This window comes from Parasteatoda tepidariorum, chromosome 8, assembly GCF_982258835.1.
Source record: "Parasteatoda tepidariorum strain Cologne lab strain chromosome 8, Ptep-v5.0, whole genome shotgun sequence".
NCBI classification, from domain to species: domain Eukaryota; kingdom Metazoa; phylum Arthropoda; class Arachnida; order Araneae; family Theridiidae; genus Parasteatoda; species Parasteatoda tepidariorum.
The window spans coordinates 95,160,202-95,184,477 of NC_141762.1; the positions used below are offsets into that span (position 1 = coordinate 95,160,202).

General features: G+C 28.2%; 1 protein-coding gene across 5 annotated transcripts in view; it reads right to left on the reverse strand.

Moving 5' to 3' along the window:
* LOC107451096 (uncharacterized) overlaps window positions 1-24,276 on the reverse strand; it is a 44,814-nt gene that overhangs the window by 18,152 nt on the left and 2,386 nt on the right. For all 5 annotated transcript variants that reach the window (XM_016067083.4, XM_016067081.3, XM_016067084.4 and 2 more), the window contains exons 2-12: window positions 23,659-23,712; window positions 22,371-22,450; window positions 19,291-19,443; window positions 15,907-16,106; window positions 14,346-14,558; window positions 13,584-13,646; window positions 13,390-13,481; window positions 12,750-12,888; window positions 6,124-7,248; window positions 3,797-4,568; window positions 1,977-2,170 (exon numbers count right to left, since the gene is read on the reverse strand). In XM_016067083.4, the coding sequence (XP_015922569.1) occupies window positions 1,977-2,170; window positions 3,797-4,568; window positions 6,124-7,248; window positions 12,750-12,888; window positions 13,390-13,481; window positions 13,584-13,646; window positions 14,346-14,558; window positions 15,907-16,106; window positions 19,291-19,443; window positions 22,371-22,386 (2,967 nt within the window). In that variant the 5' untranslated portion in view covers window positions 22,387-22,450; window positions 23,659-23,712. The remainder of the gene's footprint in view (window positions 1-1,976; window positions 2,171-3,796; window positions 4,569-6,123; window positions 7,249-12,749; window positions 12,889-13,389; window positions 13,482-13,583; window positions 13,647-14,345; window positions 14,559-15,906; window positions 16,107-19,290; window positions 19,444-22,370; window positions 22,451-23,658; window positions 23,713-24,276) is intronic.

Here is a 24,276-nt window from a genome sequence, read left to right on the forward strand (position 1 = left end):
AACTAATTGATGGATTTCATTTAAATTTAAAATTACAATCCTTAAAATTATGTAAAAAATTGCATACCTTACAATTCATACATTTCTCAACTGTTATTAAATAAAATATTTACTAAAAGTAATATTTCGCAAGGAATTATTTTCGGATATACAAATTTTATAATTATGTGCAAATTGTTTCCATTTTGGTCAAAAAAATTTCGTTAAAATATGCAATCCTGTTGAAATACGCAAAAAAAAACTTAACATAATGAAATTCAAACTTTGGATTGCTCTCCTGACCAAACATGGTAACTATATTTGCCAGATTGCGGCTACCCCCAATATTTTGGGGATCAGAAATCCGCGTCTGTTGAAAAAAGATATGTTTATTTAGAGAAAGTGCATTTTTGTGTCTGATTTTGTAACTTAAAATATCGTCTGCACTAATTATTTAGCATATTTCAGGTCATCTCATACTATTAAGATTCAGTCCTAGAACTTGAATATTCGATTATTAAATCAAAACTTAATTAGGGTGGTCAGTTTTTATTTCGCACACTGCATAGTGCACAAATTCAAATTTAATATTATTATTATTGTTATAAGAAAAATAATTTTTGAGCAAATGGGCAGATTACACTATTATTATGAGGATATTAATAGTTCATAAGACTTATGTGTGGATTATTAGTGTGGACTTAAGTTAGAAATTCAGACAACAACAAAAATAATGATTCCTCCTCTGAATATTTTTCAATTGATTTGAAATCTTGACCCTCAAAATATGTGGTATAGCCATATGGTCAACAAGTAGTTTTAACAGACTGAAATAGATCACTTAATGTAATTTTTACTTTTAGCATATTTTGCCATAAAGCTTAAACATTTTAAGAGAATAATAAACTTTTTGCGCACAATTGTTTATAACATTAATCCACAGGAAATCCTCCAAAAAAATAATATTTTTGTGACAAATTATTACTGCTAACATACACAAAAGATAAACTATTATTTCCTTAATACACCGGACAAATTAATTTTTGAATTAAAAGGTATGAAAATTTTTACACATTATTATTAAGAAAAAATTTGGAGGACATTTGAATTTGATCATTCAAATAGTTTTTGAAGGATGAAAAATTAAAAACATTATTGCTTTAATATGTTAAGGCATGCAGTAACAAAAAAAAAAAAAAAAAAAAAAAAAAAAAAATGAAAATAACATCAAGGGCTCCAAAATTTTGACTGCTGTAGTGACCAAATCATTAGTTAAAGATTGCATTTGAATGTTATCAGATTACATCGATAATAATAATAAAATAAAAAAAATAAATAAAAAGAAAGAAAAAGAAAAAAAAGGCATATTTATTCAGAGAATGACGCTTTTGTGTCTGATATTGTAAAGTGAAATATCTGCACTAATTGATTACCATTAAGATAGCATATTAGCCATTAGATAGCAAGACACATTATCATTTGAACTATTAAGATCGTTCATTAGTAAGTGAAAAACTGATTTTTTAGATCATAACTCTAGCAACAATTATACTTTTGCCCCAGTTGGGCTCCGTATGGGTCTTATGTGAACATGTTCCAAGAGACAATATGGGAAATCTAGATTTTTAAATATTGGTACCATACCATATCAATATCAGCCTATATCTGGCCAATGTAGGGTAAATATTGGATGAATAATGATAATAAAATATCGGGTGAATCTGAAATTTATATATAGGGCCGATATTGGTTGTAAAGTGGCAGTAAAGTATCGGGTGCATCTGATTATTCTATATAGGGCCCATATCGGAAAAATTTCAGCTCTTTGAGCCCTAAATAAGTCAAGATTCGTGAATGTTGGTTCAATTAGGGCCCAAGTTATTTTATAGCTGGGGAAGTTATGTTGCTGTTTTCATTTACCCTTACACATTATTTACACTCTGTAAGATATCAATAAATAAAATACATTTAAGATAACAAATTTTTTTATAACTCACCAAGATAAGATTTTCAGAAATGAAGGTGGCAGCACATTGATTGCATTTATAAACACATGAAGTCTGCTTTACAAAAGCTGGCTTATATGGAGCATTGTCATATCTGTTAGTAGCACATGTGAAAACATGAACAGTAAAATCTCTAGCAGAACTACAAGGTCGCAGACATTTCGCACAAGACCAAGTTTCAGGGCCTGAAATGGGAACAGATTATATGGATAATAAGAACAGATTAACAGAACAGTCAAAGTAATAAATTTCTATTACTTAATATTTTTAAAATTATAATTGTAAAAAATATTTACAAAACCTATCAACATAGAATTTACATAAATCTTGATACAGGATTTAATATACAGTATACTCTCAATATCTTGAAAACTTTGGTGATGTCAAAAAAACATTTTTCCCTTTGGCATTATATATCCACCTAATGTTAATTCCTATGTCAAAGAGTTTCTTTTCAAAACCTTGTTACAACGATTTTTTTTAATAAAAATTTTTGTACACTAATTCTTTTCTATTTGATACATAACTATTTTTGTCTTACTTTTAAAAGTAAGATAATTATTGTTGTACCTATTTAGACTTATATTCAACTATCATTACAAACTCATTTAACGGTAGTTATTCTTATGTATCATGATTTAACTTTTTAGAGTAATATTTTAAAATACATTTTTCTACTTTTTAGAACATATTTAGTTCTGAACTAGTTATCTCAAAAACTCGCTACCTTAAAATTTTTGTTATCGTCCTTTTAACTTTGAGATAACCTTAATTTGGAGAACCACTATTATTGTTCCAACTAGGCCTTACAATATGGCATTTTTTCTTTTTCTAAGTGTCTTTTTTTCCATTTAAAAAAATAAAAATCACATTCCTTAAAAATTCCGAAATTGGAACTATGGGGAAATAAAATAAAACAATTACCCTTGCACTAAGATATGACACAAGATTTCAACAACTAAGAAAGGAGGAATTCAATTGAAAATATTAAAATTATACATTATTACAAACTTATAAAATACAAGAGGTCATTACAAAATTTTTAAATTATAAAATTTCAAAGATATTTACTTGATACAATAAAAAATTATAACATTGTAATCATTTTATAAAAACGCAAAACACATAAGCAGTATGCATACAATATGCTAATAAACCAGGGTTGGAAAAAAGTTTTTTTTTTTGTTGGTTCATTTAAAACAAAACGTTAAATAATATTTTATGCCCCAAATTAAAAATAACGATATCATTAAAAAGAATTTCACAGACCTCTTTTTTAACTATTGATTGATTAATATTTTGAATAAATAATTCAAAAAAATTCACTTCTGTTTAATAAATATGCAAATATTGTAAAACAGTATAATAACTAGATTTTAAATAAGCTTGTTTAATATATTACAGCTTAACATGCAAATAAGCGGTAAATACCAAAATGCAATTAACATGCAAATAAGCATTAAATACCAATGAATATAAGCAATATAAATTAGTTTACATACTTAACAGACAAATAAGTCAGAAATTAAACTAGAAAAATAAAATTTAGAAAAACAGCTTATTTCCATTTATGCATCGACTGTTAGCAAGCATGTAACTAATTGGTTTTAAAAGCTGTTTAAACTAAATTGGTTATATCCAGCCAATCAAGCCTGTAGTAAGCAACAGTATTGAAGGTGAAAAAATTTAATTTTCAAAATTGATCTCGAGAGGTTAAATTTTAAAAAATAAAATAATCATAAGCCAAGTTTAAATTATTCAAATAATTGTATTTAATTTTACCAATTAGTCAAAAAAATATTTAAACTAACCTGTTTGTACTGAATGAGACAGCAATATATGTTGATCCAAATTGACTTTTCCATTAATGAACAGCTGACACACGGGACATTTCAACTTTATCTTGGACCCCTTTGCTCCAATGCTATCTGGAGAGACAGTAGTGTTGGTAGGATGAGTCGTTTTTATGTGTTGCCGGAGCCTATTGGCTCGCGAGGTAATGAATTTACAAAAATTGCAAACCAGGGTGTGCATTCTATGTACACTTTTCATGTGAGCGTGATGCTTTTCGAAAGAGTCAGACTGCTCGGAACAGATACTGCAGAAGAGGGACTTGCTAAGTTCGACAACTTGCTTCTCTTGCACCAAACGCACAACCTTGTTGTGCGCAACCGGGTAATGCGACCGAACTTCGGCTAAGTTCTTCAGAGTCACTTCGCAAAATCTGCAGTTGGAATTGAGGGTCGTTTGTTCTGTCACGTCAGGGGGTACGCAAACGAAAACAATATTTTCACTGAATTCAGCCTTGAATGTTTGAGACGCCAGTTCGTGAATGTTGGAATAATGTTTTTCGAGTTCGAGGACGTGGCGGAAGTTTGCTTTGGAGGGACAGAGCAAGCATTTTTGAACAGTATCATTGGGGGAGATGACTTGCCGAAATAAGAACATTCCTATCAATTTGCTGTTGTTTTCAGCTTCTGTTAGAGGCAATTCACTCTGGACCATTTGAAGCATATTAGGCAATTTCAAATACTTGTTGTCATCATTATCATTTGCATCAGAGCCTAGTTGCTTCTTCTGAGGCTAGAATAAAAACAACCACAGATAAACCAGGATCTTTTGATTTCAAAATTTGCAAAGCATTTTAACACTAGATAGTTGAAAAAACTGAATTTATTTTTACTGGGTTCCCACTCAGTTTAAGAAGAAGAAAAATTCCCAGAATTTTCCAGGTATGCCGGGTAAATTTCAATGAAAATTGAGACCATATATTCATCAGAAAACTTTTATTATTTTATTTGTAATGTGAAATATTTGATTTTCTGCGTAAAAAAAATTATATGAGGAAGTTTGACTAAAATGTGAAATTTTTACAACAAATAATTGTAATAGATGCTAGAATTATTTAACTCGAATATCAATAATTAATTACTGTTACTAACAATTTTAAGACAGGTTATATTCCAGGTATTATACAGGCATATTCCAGGTTTTTGTAAAAAAATTGCAACTTTCCCTGATTTTTTAGAATTAAAATAAAATTCCCTAACGATTCAAGGTTTTCCCTGACCCATGGGAACCCTGTTTTTATAGTTTAAATATTTATTCTTCAAAAATTACTGTGTTATAAATCTTTTAAACAAATTCATAAATATTCTGAAATGCAAATAAAGGTACTGAAAATGTAATACTTTTTTTTATTAACAATGAACATGAGGGTAATGAATTTCTATCTATTCCTAATTCTTAGACACAATTCTCAAAACCACTTTTTTTTTTCTTTTGATATTGCAAATAGAAGTCTTCATACACAATTTTAAAAAAAAGATAAATTCAAATTGACTTTTATTATATAAAGTGTGATTTTCTTCCTTCCTTCTATTTATTTTTAATTAATAAATGAAAATTGAAGTATTTATAAATCTGAAATATTTATAAATCTGAAATATTTTATAGGTATATTTTAAAATATATTATAGAAATTCATCTCCCTGGCAGAATCGCAGCAACATTGGCTCAGAACGTTACAGAGCTCTTGCAAAAGGACTTTTCATTAGGCACGTTAAGTTTGAATCGCGTAATTGAGACTTTAACATGTTCATATCAGTCTTTAACATGTTCGATTTGCGATGATATCCATGCAATGTTTCACTCGTTATTTTTACCTTTTTTTACAATTATTCCTATGAATTTGCAAATTTTTTATTGAATTGATATTTTTTATACAATTTTATTGCACACTAAATTCATATCGCACAGTTGATTATTTATTTGATGATTTAATTATTTTTAAACAATATTAAATTTATTTATATACACGAAATTCATATTGCACATTTGATTATTTAGTTTTAATTTGGCGATTTAATCATTTCTTTGACTTTTCTATCTTTTATGCTAGTGCTACTGATTTCCAAATGGTTTATTTTAAAATTCCGGTATTTCTGCATTTCAATAATTACTTTTTGTCGAACGAGACTTACACCAACAGTATAGTAAACCTATGAGGTGTTTCAATTGTATTTGCGACAACTATTAATATTGATTTTCATGTGTTTTTCAAATACCCCGATATTCAAATAACTTTTTTTCTATAACTCACCTCATGTTATGAGAAATGAAAAAAATAAAATCTTACAAGTTTTTTGGTTGATTTCACATCCTTCATGGGTGCTTTCTTTTGAACTGGAGTAGAAATTGCTTTTGTCCCTGGAGTACTACTGTCTGTGGTCGCTGCATGACTTACTTCAACCATACTACCATCAGGCATAACTACAAACACTCTCTCATTAGCAGTTGTTCCCCCAATAGGTGACCCCTTTGAGCCAGTAAATGAGCTAGAAGTAACACGAGGCTGAGTCACAGTAGATTTTGGTGTCACAGGAGGTGTGCTTTTAGCATTCACAGCTCGTTGAAAATTTTTTCGTGCACCTGCTTTTGGAACAGGTTCAACTGGTTTAGGCCTGGGCTTTTGCTCTGGTTCAGTTTTTTTCATACTCTTTTTGAGAAAACTTTCTCTCAATTCTGCTAAAGTTTTGGACTCGCCTTCAATCAAGGCATCGTCAGGATCATCCGGATCGTCATAAGACATATCGATGTCATAATCAGAATTGACGTCGCTAGTTTTCAAAGTGTCAATTTTATCCTGATATGTAAGTCTTTTTCGCTGAGAATCTTCCAATGTTTTTTGTGGTAATTTTAGAATAGGGGTAGAAGTCTTTATGGGAGTGACAACTTTGGGAATAAACTTATCAGATTCATTACTTTTCGGCCTCTGTAAACCAGTTGGCTTAACTTTGGTTTCGGGAATTTTGGAAACTTTAATTTCCTTGTCTTTCAATTTAGATATCCTTCTATTGATGATATCTTCAAAAACTAAAGCTTGGATATCTTCTTCCTTCGTGGGTACTTTTTCTCCCAACTCCACAATTGGATTCAGATCGCAATCCTTTAAAAATCTAATTTTTCTAGCTTCTCCTTTAACTCTGATGTATTTTCCTGCTTCTTTTGGGTCAGGAACTTCAATTATGACTTTTTTCTTAGCGGGTGGTTCGGGTGATGGAGATCTAGATGAATCTGAATCCATCATTGACATTGGAAGATCAATTAAATCAGGACTAGGCCTCCTCCCTTTCAAACAAACAGTTTTGATGAAATTCATTGCTGCATTCTTGCTGGAGCGTCCTCGCTTAGAATCCATGGGAGACGCAGGTGAAAACATTCTGGAGGCTCGAAGCTCATCTTGACTGGAATCGCTAGATTCCTAGAATAAACATTACATTTCAAAAAATATAGGACTTAAATTGATATTTTTATAAATAATATAAAACCTAGCAATCAATATAACAATATACATAAATAGTCAACATATAAAAACTTAAGCAGCACAATCTGAATGATTCTACTAATATTTTTGTTGTTCTCTTGGAAGCATTTCATAATCAGGGTTGCCACTCAAATCTGGAAAAAAAAATTCCCTATGCTTTCCCTGTACATATTATACACAATATATTAAGAGGAAACAGCAATTACTGTGATCTTGTGTGAGATATATTAGGCTAACAGTATTTATCAGTTTTAATTGCTAAAAGAACAGTTGAACATACTTAAATAATGCTACAGTAAATGAAATAGTTAAGTATAGCAGAAATATTGTGGTTAAATATCCCATAGATTACACTTTGAGTGGTCACCATTTTTTAAAAGACAAAAATAAGAAACAAATTTCCCTGCATTTTCCCAATTTGTAAAGAAAAAATCAAAATTCCCTGCATTTTCCCTGTTCTGATAATGTACAAAGGTTTTTGTCAATGCTTTGCTTCTAATCAGGAAAAAGACACTTCCATGGCTGCCAACCTTAGGAATAAAAAATTAGAAACGCTACATGCAAAAAAATTTACGCACCAATCACGAGAGTAAGACAAAAATTTTACTATTAAATAATAACATTAATAGAAATATCATTAAATTAGTAAAACTTATGTAAATTAGTAAAACAAAACTATAAACTCCATCTTTTGTGGGAAATTTATAATATTAATATTCTTTTATAATTAGGAATACCGGTATAATAATTTCAAAACAACCATTACCTATTAATATATATTTCTTCTTCTCCAAATTAAAAAACACTGGTAAATAATAATTTGTATCATTAACAAATATTTCTGATGTAAGTGCTTAAATACTAAAATACATTTTTCAAAAAGTAATAATAGTTATTTAAGATTCAATTTAGCGAAATGATCAGCAACAGCTATTGTAACAGTATTTTCTAAGAAAAAGCTACTAAAAATTACTTCTGCGAAATAATCACAGGAAGCGCGCTTGGGGCGATTAGAACAAGGGATTAGTTTAAAAGCAAAAATACTGCAATTTCACAAAAATTCAGATTTTTTATAAAAATTACAGATTTGATTTAAAAATTAGAAACAAATCTGAAAAATTCTGAACAGTTGGCAGCTATGCACTTCCAATGAATAATAATACAATTGACTGTTCAAAATATGAGTTTACTAAATTTGTATTGAAGTGCAGATCTTTGCAATTTTAAGTTCAATGAAGCAAATTAGCCTAGCCTGCTCAACATTTCCACCCATTAATTGAAGATATAAACTCTAATTGGCAGCACTTTAATATAGCTGTTATCTTATCTACTAATGTAATAGGCAGTACAATGCAATCTCATCAACACTAACATAGAAAACATTAAAAATTAGATTGCATGGAAATTAGCTTAACACTAACACAATGGCTTCTTTTTTATGGATATAAAAAAAGAAAAGAAACTATTTATCCATTTCTTTAAAATAAATTTTTTTTAATTTCTTGAAAAAAGAATACTAAATTGGAATTTTTGCTGCTATTTGGAACAAGAAACACATTAAGTTTTTCTTGCTCAGTAAACAGTATTTTATTATAGCTGCATTCATTTCTACAATTTAACAAAATAGGTGTAGATAAGCACATTGCAGCCAAAGGAAAACATTAACAATGGAAACATAAAATATAAAGTTAGAGGAAAATTAGCTTAACTGACCATTGTCTTTTCGTAAACATAAAAAATATCCATAATTTTTTAAAAAAAATATTATAGTTGTTGTAAGAAGAAACTTAAAAATATCTTCTACTTTTGTAATACATGAACAGAATTGTTAACCTTCTTTGGAGCAAGAAACACAATAAGCTTTCTCTTGCTCAGTTAACAGTTTGTAATATAGCTGCATTAATTTCTACAGCCTAACACAATAGGTGAAGACAGTACAATGCAGCTTGACTCAGAAAATTTCATTACTAAGACTTCTCTAACATGAAACTAGTCAACTTATATAGAGATAAAAGCAATAAAAACATTATAGTTTTTAAAACTATTAATTTAACTTCAGAACAGAAATGTTGTTGCTATTTGTCACAAGAATATTTCTTTCTTGTTCAGCTCAATAGGCAACCTTATTATTTGCAGTTTACATTTCTTAAATCTAATGAGATAGATGTAGACAGTACAATGCTGCATGATCCAAACATTCACACTAAGTGAAACTTCAAGTTAGCAAATCTTATTCTTGGTTGGTTTTACAACTTCTTATGTGAGCAGAAAGTATTTGTGCCAAGAGTACAAGGCCTGAAAATTGAATCATGCAAACAAGGGGGTGCAAGAGGGTGCACTTGCACCCCCCCTGGCTTTTTTTTAAATCAATTAAAAAGATACAGAAAAACAATTTTGTTATAAAAAAAATTTATTAAAATTATTTTTATTCAAAAACAAATAATTAAGTAATTATTGATTAACAATTAAAAAATTGTTTAATCAAACAAGAATTGTAGTCGCCTTGTTTAACAATTAAAAAATCGTTTAATAAAACAAGAATTTTAATCGTCAAAGCTGTCCAAATCTGTTTATAACTTTTCAGTCATCTTTGATTATTTTCTTACGCACACTGAGCATGCACAAACTTGGCAGATATCTAGCTATATTTTTAAATTTCATTTAATAAAATATAAATAATATTATATTTTCTATTAGTTATTTAGTTTAACAAAGGTGTATAACACAAACTGACTTCTCACAACTGTAAAACCTCATCAAAACAATAAATACCAATGATAAGTGTGCACAAACAAGTTAATATACGAAACTCCTGTTTGTAGTTATTTGTGTTTCAAAGTCAGTAGCTATGCCAGCGCCATCAATACAGTCTCTCGTGGCAAAATTTGAAAGTACAAGAAATTCGTAATTTTTTTTTAATATCTTGTTAACAATGAAGAAATGTATCTTGAAAAAAATTAACAGATGAAAGTATGTGTCATAACAAAACAAAATGTAATAACAGAATATTTTAATTTTTTTTCTTTGGGGGAGTAGTTTGTTAGAGGATTGCACCCCCTTTTATATTATTCTGCCGTCGCCATTGCATGCAAAAGAAATAATATTTCCTAATTGTAACATTTAATTTTCTTCTCCAGTAAAGGTAAAGTTATTACAAATAAAGACATTATCACATAATTTTTTAAAAAAAACATATTCAAATAAAATATTTATGAGGTGGGATTTACATTTATATCATTTAAAAAATATTTGTTTTAGTAACACTTATTTTCAAAGTGAATATTTTTTTCTCCATCAGGTTAGCTAATTTTCAAAAGATTAGAGTAAAATTAATAAAAGTTAATTTCAGATTTAAACATAAACATTCTTACATATATTAGAAATTACATTATTAAGAAGTAATACAGTGAAAAATATGTTTCTTTTAGCTTTTTATAAAGGATTTTATAAAAATTAAAAGCATTGTAATATGGATAGAATTAATTATTATTAGAAAAAAACCTAGAACATCAAATGCAAATTTAATAACATAATTTCAAAATTATAATTTGATTTCTGATAATTTGATAATCAATAGAAATTCTGTTATAATGTATAAATAATATATTATATTAGAAATTCAAAAAAAAAAAAAAAAAAATGGGAGTAGTTGTTTAGATCATAACATTTTTAGTACATAAAGACGCGATATGTTAACTTAAAATTTAATAGTAATTCAAGTTTTCTAGCCTCAATTTTTTAAACAGGCATGAGAACACACAAATTAAAAAGATCCGAAAAGTATTGGAATTAGAAATTTATGATTTATACCCTACACCAGAGGTCGCCAAAGTGGTCTATATAGACCCCAGGGGTCTATTTAACAAAAGCGGGGGTCGATCTGAGACAGGGGGGCGAATGGGGGTCGATCCGAATCGGAAGGGTCGATTGTGGGTCGAGAAAAAAAACAGTTCTCAATACGCAAATCACACATACCTAATTAAGTATGTAAAATTTGTGAATTTTTTTTATAATTGACTCAATATCAGTTTCTTTATAAAACATAAATTAATAAACGTATATCTATTGGAGTGAAACAAGTATTTACGTACCACCGCGCAGTGGCACGAACTCTGGGCAGTTTATGAGTCATATGCATATGTGCGTTTGTCCTAATGTCCCGAGTGACGAGCATTGACGTTACAAATGCAAATATCATATGCAGTTTCAGCTATCTTTGAAAACTGTGTTGAATATTTGCAGTGTCATTATTAAAACTTTTATAGTTTTGGATAATTAGTTATTGTTTCGATAAAGCCATTCGTTTGGTTTAGATATCAATTTTAATAATCAATGCACAAAAAAGAAGGTAAGCATTAATAATATGGATTAGTACAGCCGCGACAAAACTATAGCACACTTTGTATTTTTTTTTTTAAGAAAATTACAAAATTGACCAATTTTGACGAAAATTAAAATTGACCAATTTTGAAACCAATATAGCGAACCTTGCAAAAAAAAACACCAGGCACACCCATCTCATTAATCAAGAAGCACCTTAGTTACTTTACTTAATATATCTACTTATGCATAGTTACTTATTATTTAATAATAAGGTATTTAAATTTCAATATTAATTTATTTTTCATAAAACTATTGTTACACAATGTACTATTACTTTAATAAATGTTTAAAATCATAAAATAAATGTACAAACTCAGTATCGAATAGAGTTTTATTTTAATTAATGGAAAATTAATTTTGTGGGGGTCGATGGAGACTTCGAAAAATTATATAGGGGTCGATGATCAAAAAAGTTTGGCGACCCCTGCCCTACACCTATACACATTTGAGAAACAAAATGCAGAAAAGGAAAATAATTTTGTTCAGTAAAAGGTCTTAAAAGTAAAGATATTAAAGGTCTCACAGAATTTTGAACAGTATTACACAAAAGATAACCTTTTTGACTGTTTTAAAATACATTTTACTTAAATGTATTGATACATAATGCTTATATTATCAAATTTGTCTGATTTTCTTTAACTGGTTACATAATTTTTAATATTAAATTTTCAGTTATGCTTAAAATTCTCTACATTACCCACATAATATAAAATTCTTAACATAAATATCAACTTTTATTTAGTTGTTTAATTTTTTTGAAACAGACATACTGAAACACTCGCTTTATTCCAAAAAATATATCATAATTTATGAGCTTTCTTTTTACAATTAAATAACACAAAAAGAAAAATTAAATTTTAAGATTCTTTGCAAAATTTGAATGAACATAAAAATAATAAACATGAAAAGAATCCAATAAGATGTGAAAAAATATGAAGTACATAAACATTACATTAAAAAAGATGCAATAATTTAATAATTGCCAGCATTTCAAATTATACACAGAGCAGTATATTAGACAAAGAAACATTTAAAAAAACAAAGTTATTACTCACAGTATAATAATACTTTCGTTTCTTTCTAGCAAATGGAATTACTGGTTTTCGCTTTGTTAACCTATCGTACTTCTCCTCAAATTCTTCCAGCAAACGACGACTAAGAATATTTTCTTTTGGTTCCCAAGTATTGTCCGAGCTAAAATCCAAAAATAAGTTTATTAAAATAAATATAACTCATATGACATTCATTACCAAACTCAACAAAATGCATGATTTTTTTTTATATTTACCAGGCAAATCAACAAATAAATTGTGATGAACCAACCCTGTTCATTACAAAAAATATTTAAAAATGCTATAAAATGATTTTGTTGAAATTAGATGCATTCAAGAGCACGACATATGCATATAACCTTCTTAATTCCTAAATAACTTTAGCATATAAAGTACATTACATTCAAAGCCAAAATTATATACTAGTAAGATACTAAGCAGAAAATTACATCAGTCAAGCACATTTCAGTCTTAGAACACAGAACTTAAATTTAAAAAATAAAGAGAAAAATTTGCTACATATAAACTAAAATTATTTTTATTTTCTATTACTATTGAGACAAATACTCATAGCCTTATAAACAAAAAAAATCCCATAAAATTAGTACAAAATAACAATTCTAATAACTCAAGACTAACATACTTCGGGTAACCTTTCCATTTTATTAAGTATTCATAACGTCCATGACGGAAACGTTTGGCAAGAATCTTTTCTACTTTGTAAACTTCTTCTTCCTAAAACAAAACAAAAAACAGATTTTATGAGTTTTTAAAATAACTTACAATATGAAGTCTCAATAAGTTAATGACATTACATGAATAAAAAAAATTACTTACAGTTTCAGCAGTGCACTCCCTCATTAAACAGACTGCTTCAATATCGGGATATTCCATTTTTTTCTAAAATAAAACGAAGTTTCATTTAAAAAAAAAAAAAAACATTTTATTTTATGCAATTATAAGTCACAAGCATAATAAGAAAATCTTTTAGCAACATGAAAAAAAAAATTTCAAAATAAAGTGAAAGAATTTTCCTTTATATTTAAAAAAAAAATCTTATTTTTAGTTGCATCCTTTTTAATCGTACTTTTTGCAATAAAGATGCAACATACAAAAACTCAAAACAGCACAATTTCTTCAATCTAGTCTGAGAATCACATATCTACGTATAATATATCAAACCTTAAGGGAAATTAAAATTGTGTATTTATACTGGAAAATAAAATATGCAATAATTGCAACTTAAGTTTTTTTATTATCAAAAAAAAAAAAAAAAAAAAAACGCAAGATTCTATTATGTGATTTAAAGAATCAAAAAAAGTATAAATATTTTGGATTCGAAAAATTAAAGTAGGTAGGTTCCAGATTCTAGATTTTTGATTTGATAATTGACTATGAATAATTGATTAATAATAACTAAAGTTCTAGATTTTTGAACACTAAAATTTCGTGTATTTATTTGTCTAAGTAATGAAATAGTTGTAGAATTAATAATAAGGATTAACAATGAATCACCCTCTAACAAACAACTTTTATTTTTAGAATGTTTATAATTTAAAAAAGAAATTAGTCACAAAATAAGAAAAATTAGATACTTACAAGACAAATTTGACATTCCATGCAATCTTCTTCTATAAGGCACCCTGGGCATAAACCACATCTTTCATTGTCTCGATCATCAGAATCATCGCTATCTGAAGAGTCCATTATTTGGTCAGAATCTTCATCAGAATGATGAGACATAGACTTTCTCTTACCATGCATCATTCCTTTCCGTTTCTGCTCTTTCAGTTTCTCTTGCATTAAACGTTTCTATAGAAAAGATAAAAATATTTTTCCACGAATATATCAATTTGAGCATTTACTTAAATTAACATGGGTTATTTTGTCAATATTAAGTTTTTTTTTACAATTATTCTAACTTATCTTTCAAAATTCATACTGATATAGTAGTTAAGATACAAAACTTATGTACTTGTTATAAATAGGTTAGATACAAAACTTTTTTTTTTTTTATTCATCGGTTAGTACTGTAAACTCTTAGAAATAATTAGCATGAATAAGAAACAGGAATATGAATCATAATGTTTGATTTTAAAATTGTGTGAATATGAATTTTGTTCGTTGTTTGATTTTCAGATTGAGTAAATATTACAAATTTTAAGTCATTTGAAAACGAATCACAATAGTGCCTTATTAACCATGTAATCACAAACTTCATGTGTGCTTTTAAAATTACAGGAATAGAAAACACATGCATGATTTTTAAATTACCTGAACATGAATCTCAATGTTTGACATAAAATCATGAGAATACAAATCACAATGAGCGATTTTTAAAGTGTGTAAATATGAATCCCATTTATTTTTACATCACATAAATACAAATCGTGACATGTGAGTTTTAAACTATGTGAGCACGAAACAAGTTGTTTGATTTTAAAATTACAATGAATACAAATCACATGTGATTTTTAAATTGCTTGAATAAAAAAAAGCTGTTTGATTTTAAAATTGTATGAATATGAGCCCTGATACATTGCTTTTAAACCGCATGAATATGAATTCCAATGTTTGATTAAAATGGTATATATATGAATCTGGGTGTGTATATTTAAATGGCATGAATATGAATCCCATTGCATAGTTTTTAAATCGTGTGAACATAGATCTCGTTATTTGGTTTTAGAAGTGTATATTTGTGAATATTTATCCTGATGCATATTTTTTAAGTAACATGAACACGAATCATAATAGTAATTTTTAAATCACGTGAATTGCGATATAAAATCATGAGATTACAAATCACAAAGTTTGATTTTTAAATAGAGTAAATTCAAATTACATAGTTTTATTTTTAAACCACAAAAATACAAATTGTGATTTGAATTTTTGTAAAGTGACAAGTTTTTTTTACCCAATAAAAAAATTTTGGCAATTATATTTTTTTAAAAACTAGACCTGAATTTTTTGACCTTGTTCGAGCTATCAAACATATCCTCTTACCGATATATGATATACAGAACACATTCATAACTCCTGACAGAATTTTAAAAAATAAATATCAATACTTTAGTTGAAATACCAACTTTTGTTTTTGTTGTCTGCAAAGAGTAATCAAACTTATCACATAACCATTAACTAAAACAATCATACGTACTTTCCACAAATAGCCCGTTACACCTTTTAACTTGGGCACATCAGAGTCCATCATCATCTTGGATTTAGACATTTTAGGAGTAGAGGTTGATACTTTGTGCTTCAATACCTGCGGCGAATTCTTTTTGAATTTTTCAATGCTTTTACTCATCTTGCTGACTCCTTTAAGACTCACTTCACTTAAAGATGATTTCTTCACAGCTATCAAGAAAACAAATAATGAGTCATTTCTGCTCAAGCTCGCTCAAATGAAAAATATTGTAATACGACATTATATATATATATATATATATATATATATATAATTCAAAAATAGAGATGCTAATTCTATAAAACAATGTAAAAAATACAAATTTCTATACTCTTTTAAAGAGAAAATTATTTTACAAAGAAAATACAAAAAGAAAATACTAATCAAATCAATTGGCAGATGCTATCCTTATAACATATTATTACTGAACACTTCTAAAAGCTCTATCAAGTGCAAAATAAAATAACTCAACTCAAAATAATAATGCATAACTGCCAACACGGATAAGAAAAAGTCAAGTAGATTTTACGAAATAATATAATTTTCATAATTTTTGCAAAATATACTCAGGGCTCTGCCAAGGTTTTCTGGAAGGTACCTATTTCGTGAAAATTTAGTCATAATTTGTGAAAATTAAAAATTGTATTAAAAAATCAACACAAAAATAAGGTAAAAATATGAATTTATCGCTTCTTACGGGATACAAAAATAAAATTTTAAGAAATAGCTTCCTAAAGTTGAATTTCTGAAGGTACCACTAGACGGTAGTAAATTTGGCCTGGACAGATCCCTGATACTAAATATTTTACACATAGGGGATTTTAGGGATCTTTATGGTCGTCAAAATAGAAAAAACTATAATATTTTCCAGTTATAATTTCACATTAAATGATCTTGGAATGTTAAGTAGTATTTTTATTCATATTTTTGAATTTGGCATTTAATTCATCGAAGATAGTTAACTGAATTTAATAAATGAGGCTCGCTTTATTATGTATTAGTGACACTTTTTAAAATATTAAAGCAAGCAATTATCTGTACAAAATTCTATTTCAATAGGGATTTTTTTTAAGGAAACTTACTCAATTTTAGGGAATTTTCCGAAATGTACAAAAAACAGGAAAATTTTTATTAAACCAGTAAACCATGATAAACTGGCAAAATCTAGTAGTCTACTGGAAAATCCAGTAGAGTTGGCAGTTATAATAACCTGATTTGCTGAATATCTATTATTTTAATTATGGGATAGTTTAGACACTTCAAGTTCAGATGCTTTGCTTTGGATCCCATTATCAAGGAAAAGAAGAAAAGGACTAAGATTTTAATAGCAGGGGTGATTGTGAGCCCAAGTCGAAATTCTGGAAAATTTCTTGAGTTAAAAAAAAAAAACAGTTTAAATTGAAAAATTAGAAAAAATTTAAACAAGTTTTTCTTTTCCTTTTTCTCAACATTTCTTAGTTTACTTAAAATATATTTAAAATTTAACATACCTATACCATTTACACATACCTATACCTGGAGAAGTAATTAAAATTTACAAATATGTCTTTCTTTCTTGAGTTTAACAACTATTTACTGATAACAACTATTTACTGATAAAAAACTAATATTAATCATGAATATAAGCTTATAAAGTATCTCTCTGGCTCACCCTTACAAACAAATAAAATAAACTGTGTTTTTAAGTTCCACCTATGAAAATTTGATTTCCGGAAACTTCTGTGATCAATGATTTTTCGAAACGTCTGGACCTTCGATCTCCGGAAACTTCCGGATCACTGTTAACGAAAAATCCGGAATTTTTCCGGAGCACAATCAGCCTTGTAATAGTTAATATGAACATAATGATTTGATGGTATTACTGAAGTCCATTATTATGTTCGGGACCATAGTGGTGATATCGGCAATGACAGAACGCACCAGTTTTCCGATTATGCGACTTGCCTTGGTAGTGATCTTTTGATGTCTGTCCCGCTGTCACATTGGAAACGTGTAGCTGCGGAAAAAAACTTTTTTGGACTGGAACACTGAATTCTTAGCTTCACCAAAAGCTGTGTGGACTTTTTTCCAACTATTTTTTAGCGGTTGAAGTGTAGGAAATTTTTTGATTTTAAATTAACTCAGATTCTCAAATTGTTTAGGTATAATTTAATGAATTGTAATTTTTGATCTTGTGGTCAGAATGTTGAAACTGTAGAACACATAATATTTCATTGTAACTTCTATTTAAGTCAAAGAGAAGGCTTAAAAAAGGAACTGAGGCACTCAGGTATTTTTTAGCCACTTGTTTTGTCCTTGTTGGTTAAATGCAATGAAAACCTAAATATTTCATGCAATTTTATTCAAAATTTAAACTTACAATTTTGATCTGTTTCTTTTATATATGTGCATAAGATTAGTATGGATTTAGAGTATTGGAAATACCATTACAATATCATGTCAACATGTCAGAGATCATGACCAGAGTCATGAACAGTCTCAGTCATGTAGACATGAACAGTCTCAGTCAGAGTCATGTATTTCAGATCCTGCTAATCTGACACCACTATGAGAGCATCATAATGTCTAAACAGTTTTTCCAATCTAATTATTTAAGTTATTCAATAAAGTATAATAAATAAGATATTTTGTTAGTATATATTGATGTATATTTAAAGCATATATACATTGTATATAATTTTTATTGAATGTTGCAGAAATCTCCCTAAAAATTAAATAGGGCAGAGTGCTTTTTTAAAAACAAGGGAAATTTTCGAAGGGCACTAATCGTACTAAATATATTAATTATATCTAGCTAGATTAGTGCCCTTCAAAACAGAATTAAAAATACTCAAATAAATGTGAGATAGCATTTTATGTAGACTACGCCAAAAAATAATTTCTACTAGTTATGGTAATCTAAAGTTCCTAATTTCTGCTACTACAACCTCTTTTCTCTAATTAAAAATTTTTTTTTCCTAAGTAAAATGGGGAACAGCATTTTTACAAAAAGGGCAAAGAGGGTGCATTTTATCTCAGTGAAAGAGCAGGCAGGGTAGGTCACCTTTCTAATAACACTTCAGGTGAACATTGATGTGGAACTGATGAACACAGATAATTGACCTTAAACACAACCAGCAATAGTGTACTTAGAATATGAATGATAATATTTACACAAACATATATTTTTAATTAGGCTTCTGACATGACAATTTTATCCACGATTAAAACAGTAGAAAAACTGAGAACCCTGCTTTGTTTAGACTAAAACATCAATTAACTTATTATAAAAGAATTTATCAATTTTTATGAACAAACAATATTTTAATAAGAAAATTAGAAAATAGGAACTAAACTAAAAGGATGAATATATACCAAGCTTAGAGAATTTCTTAGAATCTTTATCACTATCTGGAGGATCTTCTGCTTTAATTGGTTTCTCAATAGGGGTACAATTAGACATTTTATGTTTGATAAATCCTTCCAGTTGATGAAATATCTCACCACACTTTCCACACTCCAAGCTGTCTGTAATTCAAAAATATAAATATATATACATAGTTTCTTCTTAAACAGTTAAATTCCCAAATAAATAAAAAATAAAATACATTTAAATATCCATGTTGTAGTTTTACAATATTTAAAAGATTTTAAATTTTAACCTCCAGAGTTAAGAGTTCAAAAGTTTTTTTCTATCTCAATCACATTAATGCCAGATAAATTAATAAATTCCTTTTCATTATATAAGTCAGCTTGCCATACCTATGAAGCAACACATTGTGATTAATAAACATAAGTCAAAGTTTGTTATTTAGGGTGTGTAGCTAAATCTTTCAACAAAAAATAAGCACCTTTTAAGTACTTTTTAAGCCACTAAAAAATTTTTTTAAGCACTATGTACATTAACAAAATGCAAAATAATTTTCAAGGACTTTACAGGATCATGATAAAATAACTAGTTTCTGACAAAGGACTCTTTTCTTGAATATATTATCCATTAAAAAATGATCAAGAGTTTTTTCGGTTAGATTTAAGAGGGTGGAAAATGAAGTCTGAAATAGAGAATATATTGCAAAATGCAACAGAGTTGCACTTGAGAGTGCAATGATCTCACCGAACCCTGCTCAGTAGACGCACATGTGGACTCCCAAGTACTTCATCAAACCTATAAAATGATGGGTGCTTTCATACACTATGGACTAAAGGTACGACGAAACGGATAGTGCTTGAATGAATTGAGAAAACGTTGAATAGAACAAAGTGAAAAGCATGCTTTTCCATAATACACGACAAAAATCAACAAGGTAAAAAAAAAAATCTCCTCTACAGACAAGGTTGGCAAGTTTCTGCCGAGGTGGTTAAAACCACTGGTAGAAACCGGTTAAAACTGGCATGGCAGAAATTCAGAAAATGACATAAAAGTTAAGTACTGAGATTGACATACATACAATGCTTTAAAAACTAGAAGATGTTAAAAATGTATTATAATTAAAGAAATGATTTTTTTTTCAAGTCTCTATGCGTTTTTTTGTTTTTTAGATATCTCACATAACTTTTTGAAATCTCACCCTGTTTTTGAGAAAGGGTGAGAATTTCTCACCCATTTTTTTTTTTTTTTTCTGCGATGAAAACACTGCCTCTTACATACAGCAAAGATTAAAACTGTTACTGTTATAATAAATGGATTGTTGCCATGCAAATTATGTCTTGAAAAGAAAAAAACTATTTGAAAGTAGCTCTATTTCAGTTACATTAAGAGTTAAATGATAATAATTACTGAATTTCAGAGTTTAATATAATAAACTAAAATTTAGTATTTATATTTATTATTACATTACTTTATTCTTTATTTAATATAAATATTTGATATACTGCACTACACTCTTTATATTTAATATAAACAAAATAATAGATATTTACAAACAATGAATTAAAAAGTTTGTTACAGTTACATCTTTCAGTTTACTTAAACAAAATGTCATTAAGCAATTACCTGAACTAATATAGAAGTTTTTTTTAGCTTCTGCCATATTTTGCCGGTTACAACCAGTTTCTGCCACTGGCATGGCAAAAACCAGTTTCTGCCGGCAAAAAGCCAACCCTGTTTACAGAAAGGGAAAATTAAGCACTTTTTAAAAACAAAAAAAGCACCTTTAAGGGATTTTAAAAAACAAAAACTGAAAAGAAGCACTCTTTAAAACGCTACGGCTCAGGTTATTGTATTTGCTAAAAACAAGTACAGTAGAGCATCGCTTATACAATGTTTACATTTATACAGCAGTTTTAGTTAGTCCCAATTCATTCCTGTTCATTATAATGTAGAACTATATTATGAGATGCACAGAATCGGTTATAAGTTCGTTTTCCGATTTTGTACAAGTTTGTTTATTTACTTACTTTTTTATCGTGTATTTTAATAACGGGCGAAATTGGTCAACATGAATGGCATGACGCAAAAAAAGAGTGAATTTGACAAAAGACGTAATTTGTCAACAATGAAATTAACATGAGAAATAAAATTTCCTTCTATTAGGCGGAAAAATTGGCAATGTTTAGTTGGTACCCCGTGAAAAGCAACAAAAAAAAATCGAGAGATTCTGTTTCGATTTCAGGAAAAGTAAGCTCAGTACAGGTAAAAGTAAGCTCGGAGCAGACCCGCAGGTATTTCATCAAACATGTAGAATAATTGGTACTTTCATACGCTACAGACTGTCAGCATACTGAAATGGAATGTGGTTGAATGAATTGTCAAAACGTTGAATAGAACAATGTGAAATCCTCACTTTTTGCCTAATTCATGACAAAAATCGACATGGTAAAGAAAAAAATCTCATTTCAGAAAAAGGAAAATTAAGCACTTTTCAAAAACACTCAATGAAAAAGAGCACCTTTGAGTGCTTTTAAAAGACGAAAATCAAAAACAAACAACTTTTAAAAGATGCTATGCACCCTGAGAATAGTATATGTAAAAGCTTGGATGTTCTGAACAAAAACATAAAGCAGGAATATCAAGATAAACATATAAAATTCAAAACAAAATATTTGTTATAAGGAAAATAGGAACTATGACTTTTTATATCATACCTGTCAATACCTAAAAAATACAACTACATAATTTATACCTATCAATACCGATAAAATTATGATCATAAAATACTGGTTACTTTAGTTTTGCATAAAATTGTACAGAGAAGATAAATAATAATAGATTGATTATTCACAATACAGTGCAGATGAGTATTTAGCTATAGATTATAGAATGAGTATTTAGCTATTACATAGTAAAACAAACAGTTAACTTTGATTAAAATATTAACATTAAAATACATTCCTTAAAGAAAATACAGTGAAAATTTGAACTTAAAAGAAAAATTTTCAGATCTATAGAAATTCTTCAAATAATTTATTTATAACATTACTTTACACAGTATTTTGAGAGAAAACAAAGCACTCACCAATTGTCTTTGCCATCTTAAAAGTTTTATGAAAGTTTTCAACAGAAGAAATTGACTGGTATGTATATTGAATGTAAGACCTATGAACACAAAATTAACAATGTAGTTAAAACATAAATATTTTCAACTGAATTAAATAATAAATTTATTATTTAAGAGTTGGAAGTTCAACTTTACAAAACAAATATGACAATAAATATGAAATAAATCAATCAGGGTTCTGTCTAGGTTTTTCTGAAAGGTACCTATTTTGTGAAAATTTAGACATAATTTGTGAAAAATTAAAAATTATATTAAAAAATCAACACAAAAATATGGTTTTATCGTTTTTTAAGGGATACAAAAAAATTTTTTAAGAAAAAGTATCTTGTGAAACAACCGTTTTTCCTAAAATTGAATTTGTGAAACTACCGTTTTACCTAAAGTTGAATTTGTGAAGGTACCGCTAAACGGTAGTAAATTCGGCCTGGACAGACCCCTGTCAATAAATTAATGACATAATAAAAAACTTATTTCCAAAATAACTGAAAAAATTTTGTCAACAGTTACTTTTTACTATATCCCAATTAATTTGCAAATTCTTAACGGAGTTTTTAATTTTCATATATATTTTTCAAGTTTCCATTTTCGGCACTTTAAGTCAAAATAGCGACACTAGAGTCAAAGTTAAGAAAATTTACATATTTTGTTGAATTTCTGGAAAGAAACTGAGCGAAATATAAACTAGAGCTTCGAAATTTCGAGGCAAATTTTGTGTGTCGAATGCGTAAGCATGTAGGCGTATGTAGACACAGCGGAACAGATTTGTTGTGCATCTACAACTCTTCTTCTAATTTTTTCTCTCTCGCCAACATTGGTAGTAATGACTGGTACTGCAGGGTTTTGATTGTACGAGAGCACACTGAATTTTCAAAATTTATCAATAATTTAGAACTGCATAATTTGTAATTGATATAAAGCAACATGCAAGTTCATTAAAAAATGACTTACTTAAACTTAAACTAAGGATGTCATTTAATTTGAAGATTTGCAGAAAACAGAAATTAAAAAATAGAAAAAATTAACTATTAAATATTTAGTATGGAGTAAGATAAAGATTAAACCAAAGAGAAAAATAAATAATATTCAAATTTAAATAATTTGACTAATTTACACTATTTTAACAATTACCAAATATTCACACAATCTCACTTAAAATGAAATATTACAAAGTTAAATTTAAAACAATAACAGAAACTAGAAACAATAAAATAGAAACTGGTATCAAGGAAATAAACGAATCACTTACCAAAGTAATTATTACATTGCAGATGTTTGTTACATAGGAGCTCTAGCAGTTAGCCTGCAAAAATTGTTAATTATAAGCTTACAAAATATAGCAATACACAATAATGATTCATTTCTAGCTGAAAGAGATACGACATAAAGGAAAATGCAAAAAACTTTAAGCTAGCATGAAAAATAATTTTAGAGAAAAAAATTTTGATCTAAAAGACCAGAAGAGACATTGAAATATTGATAACTGTTTGGGCCAACTACCAAGGTGCAAACTTTGCACCTTGGCCTTTGCACTGCAAAGGGGTTTTCTTAGTTGCCTGTCACTTTTTTAGATAAAAATGAATTAAGATATTAAAAAAAAATTTATAACTTAATACTGCACTACATCAATAAGAACATTGTTATATTATATTTATTGCTCCACTATGTTAAAATAAATAATAAAAAGAGCAATTTATTTCTTATTTTCTAATTTTTATTACTAAAACATGCCATTACAATTTTATTAGTCCATATTTATGTGGCCCATTTATGAATTTAATTCCTTTTCATCATCATAGGTCTGTCTAGGTTTTTTGAAGAGGTACCTATTCTGTGAAAATTTAGACATAATTTGAGAAAATTAACT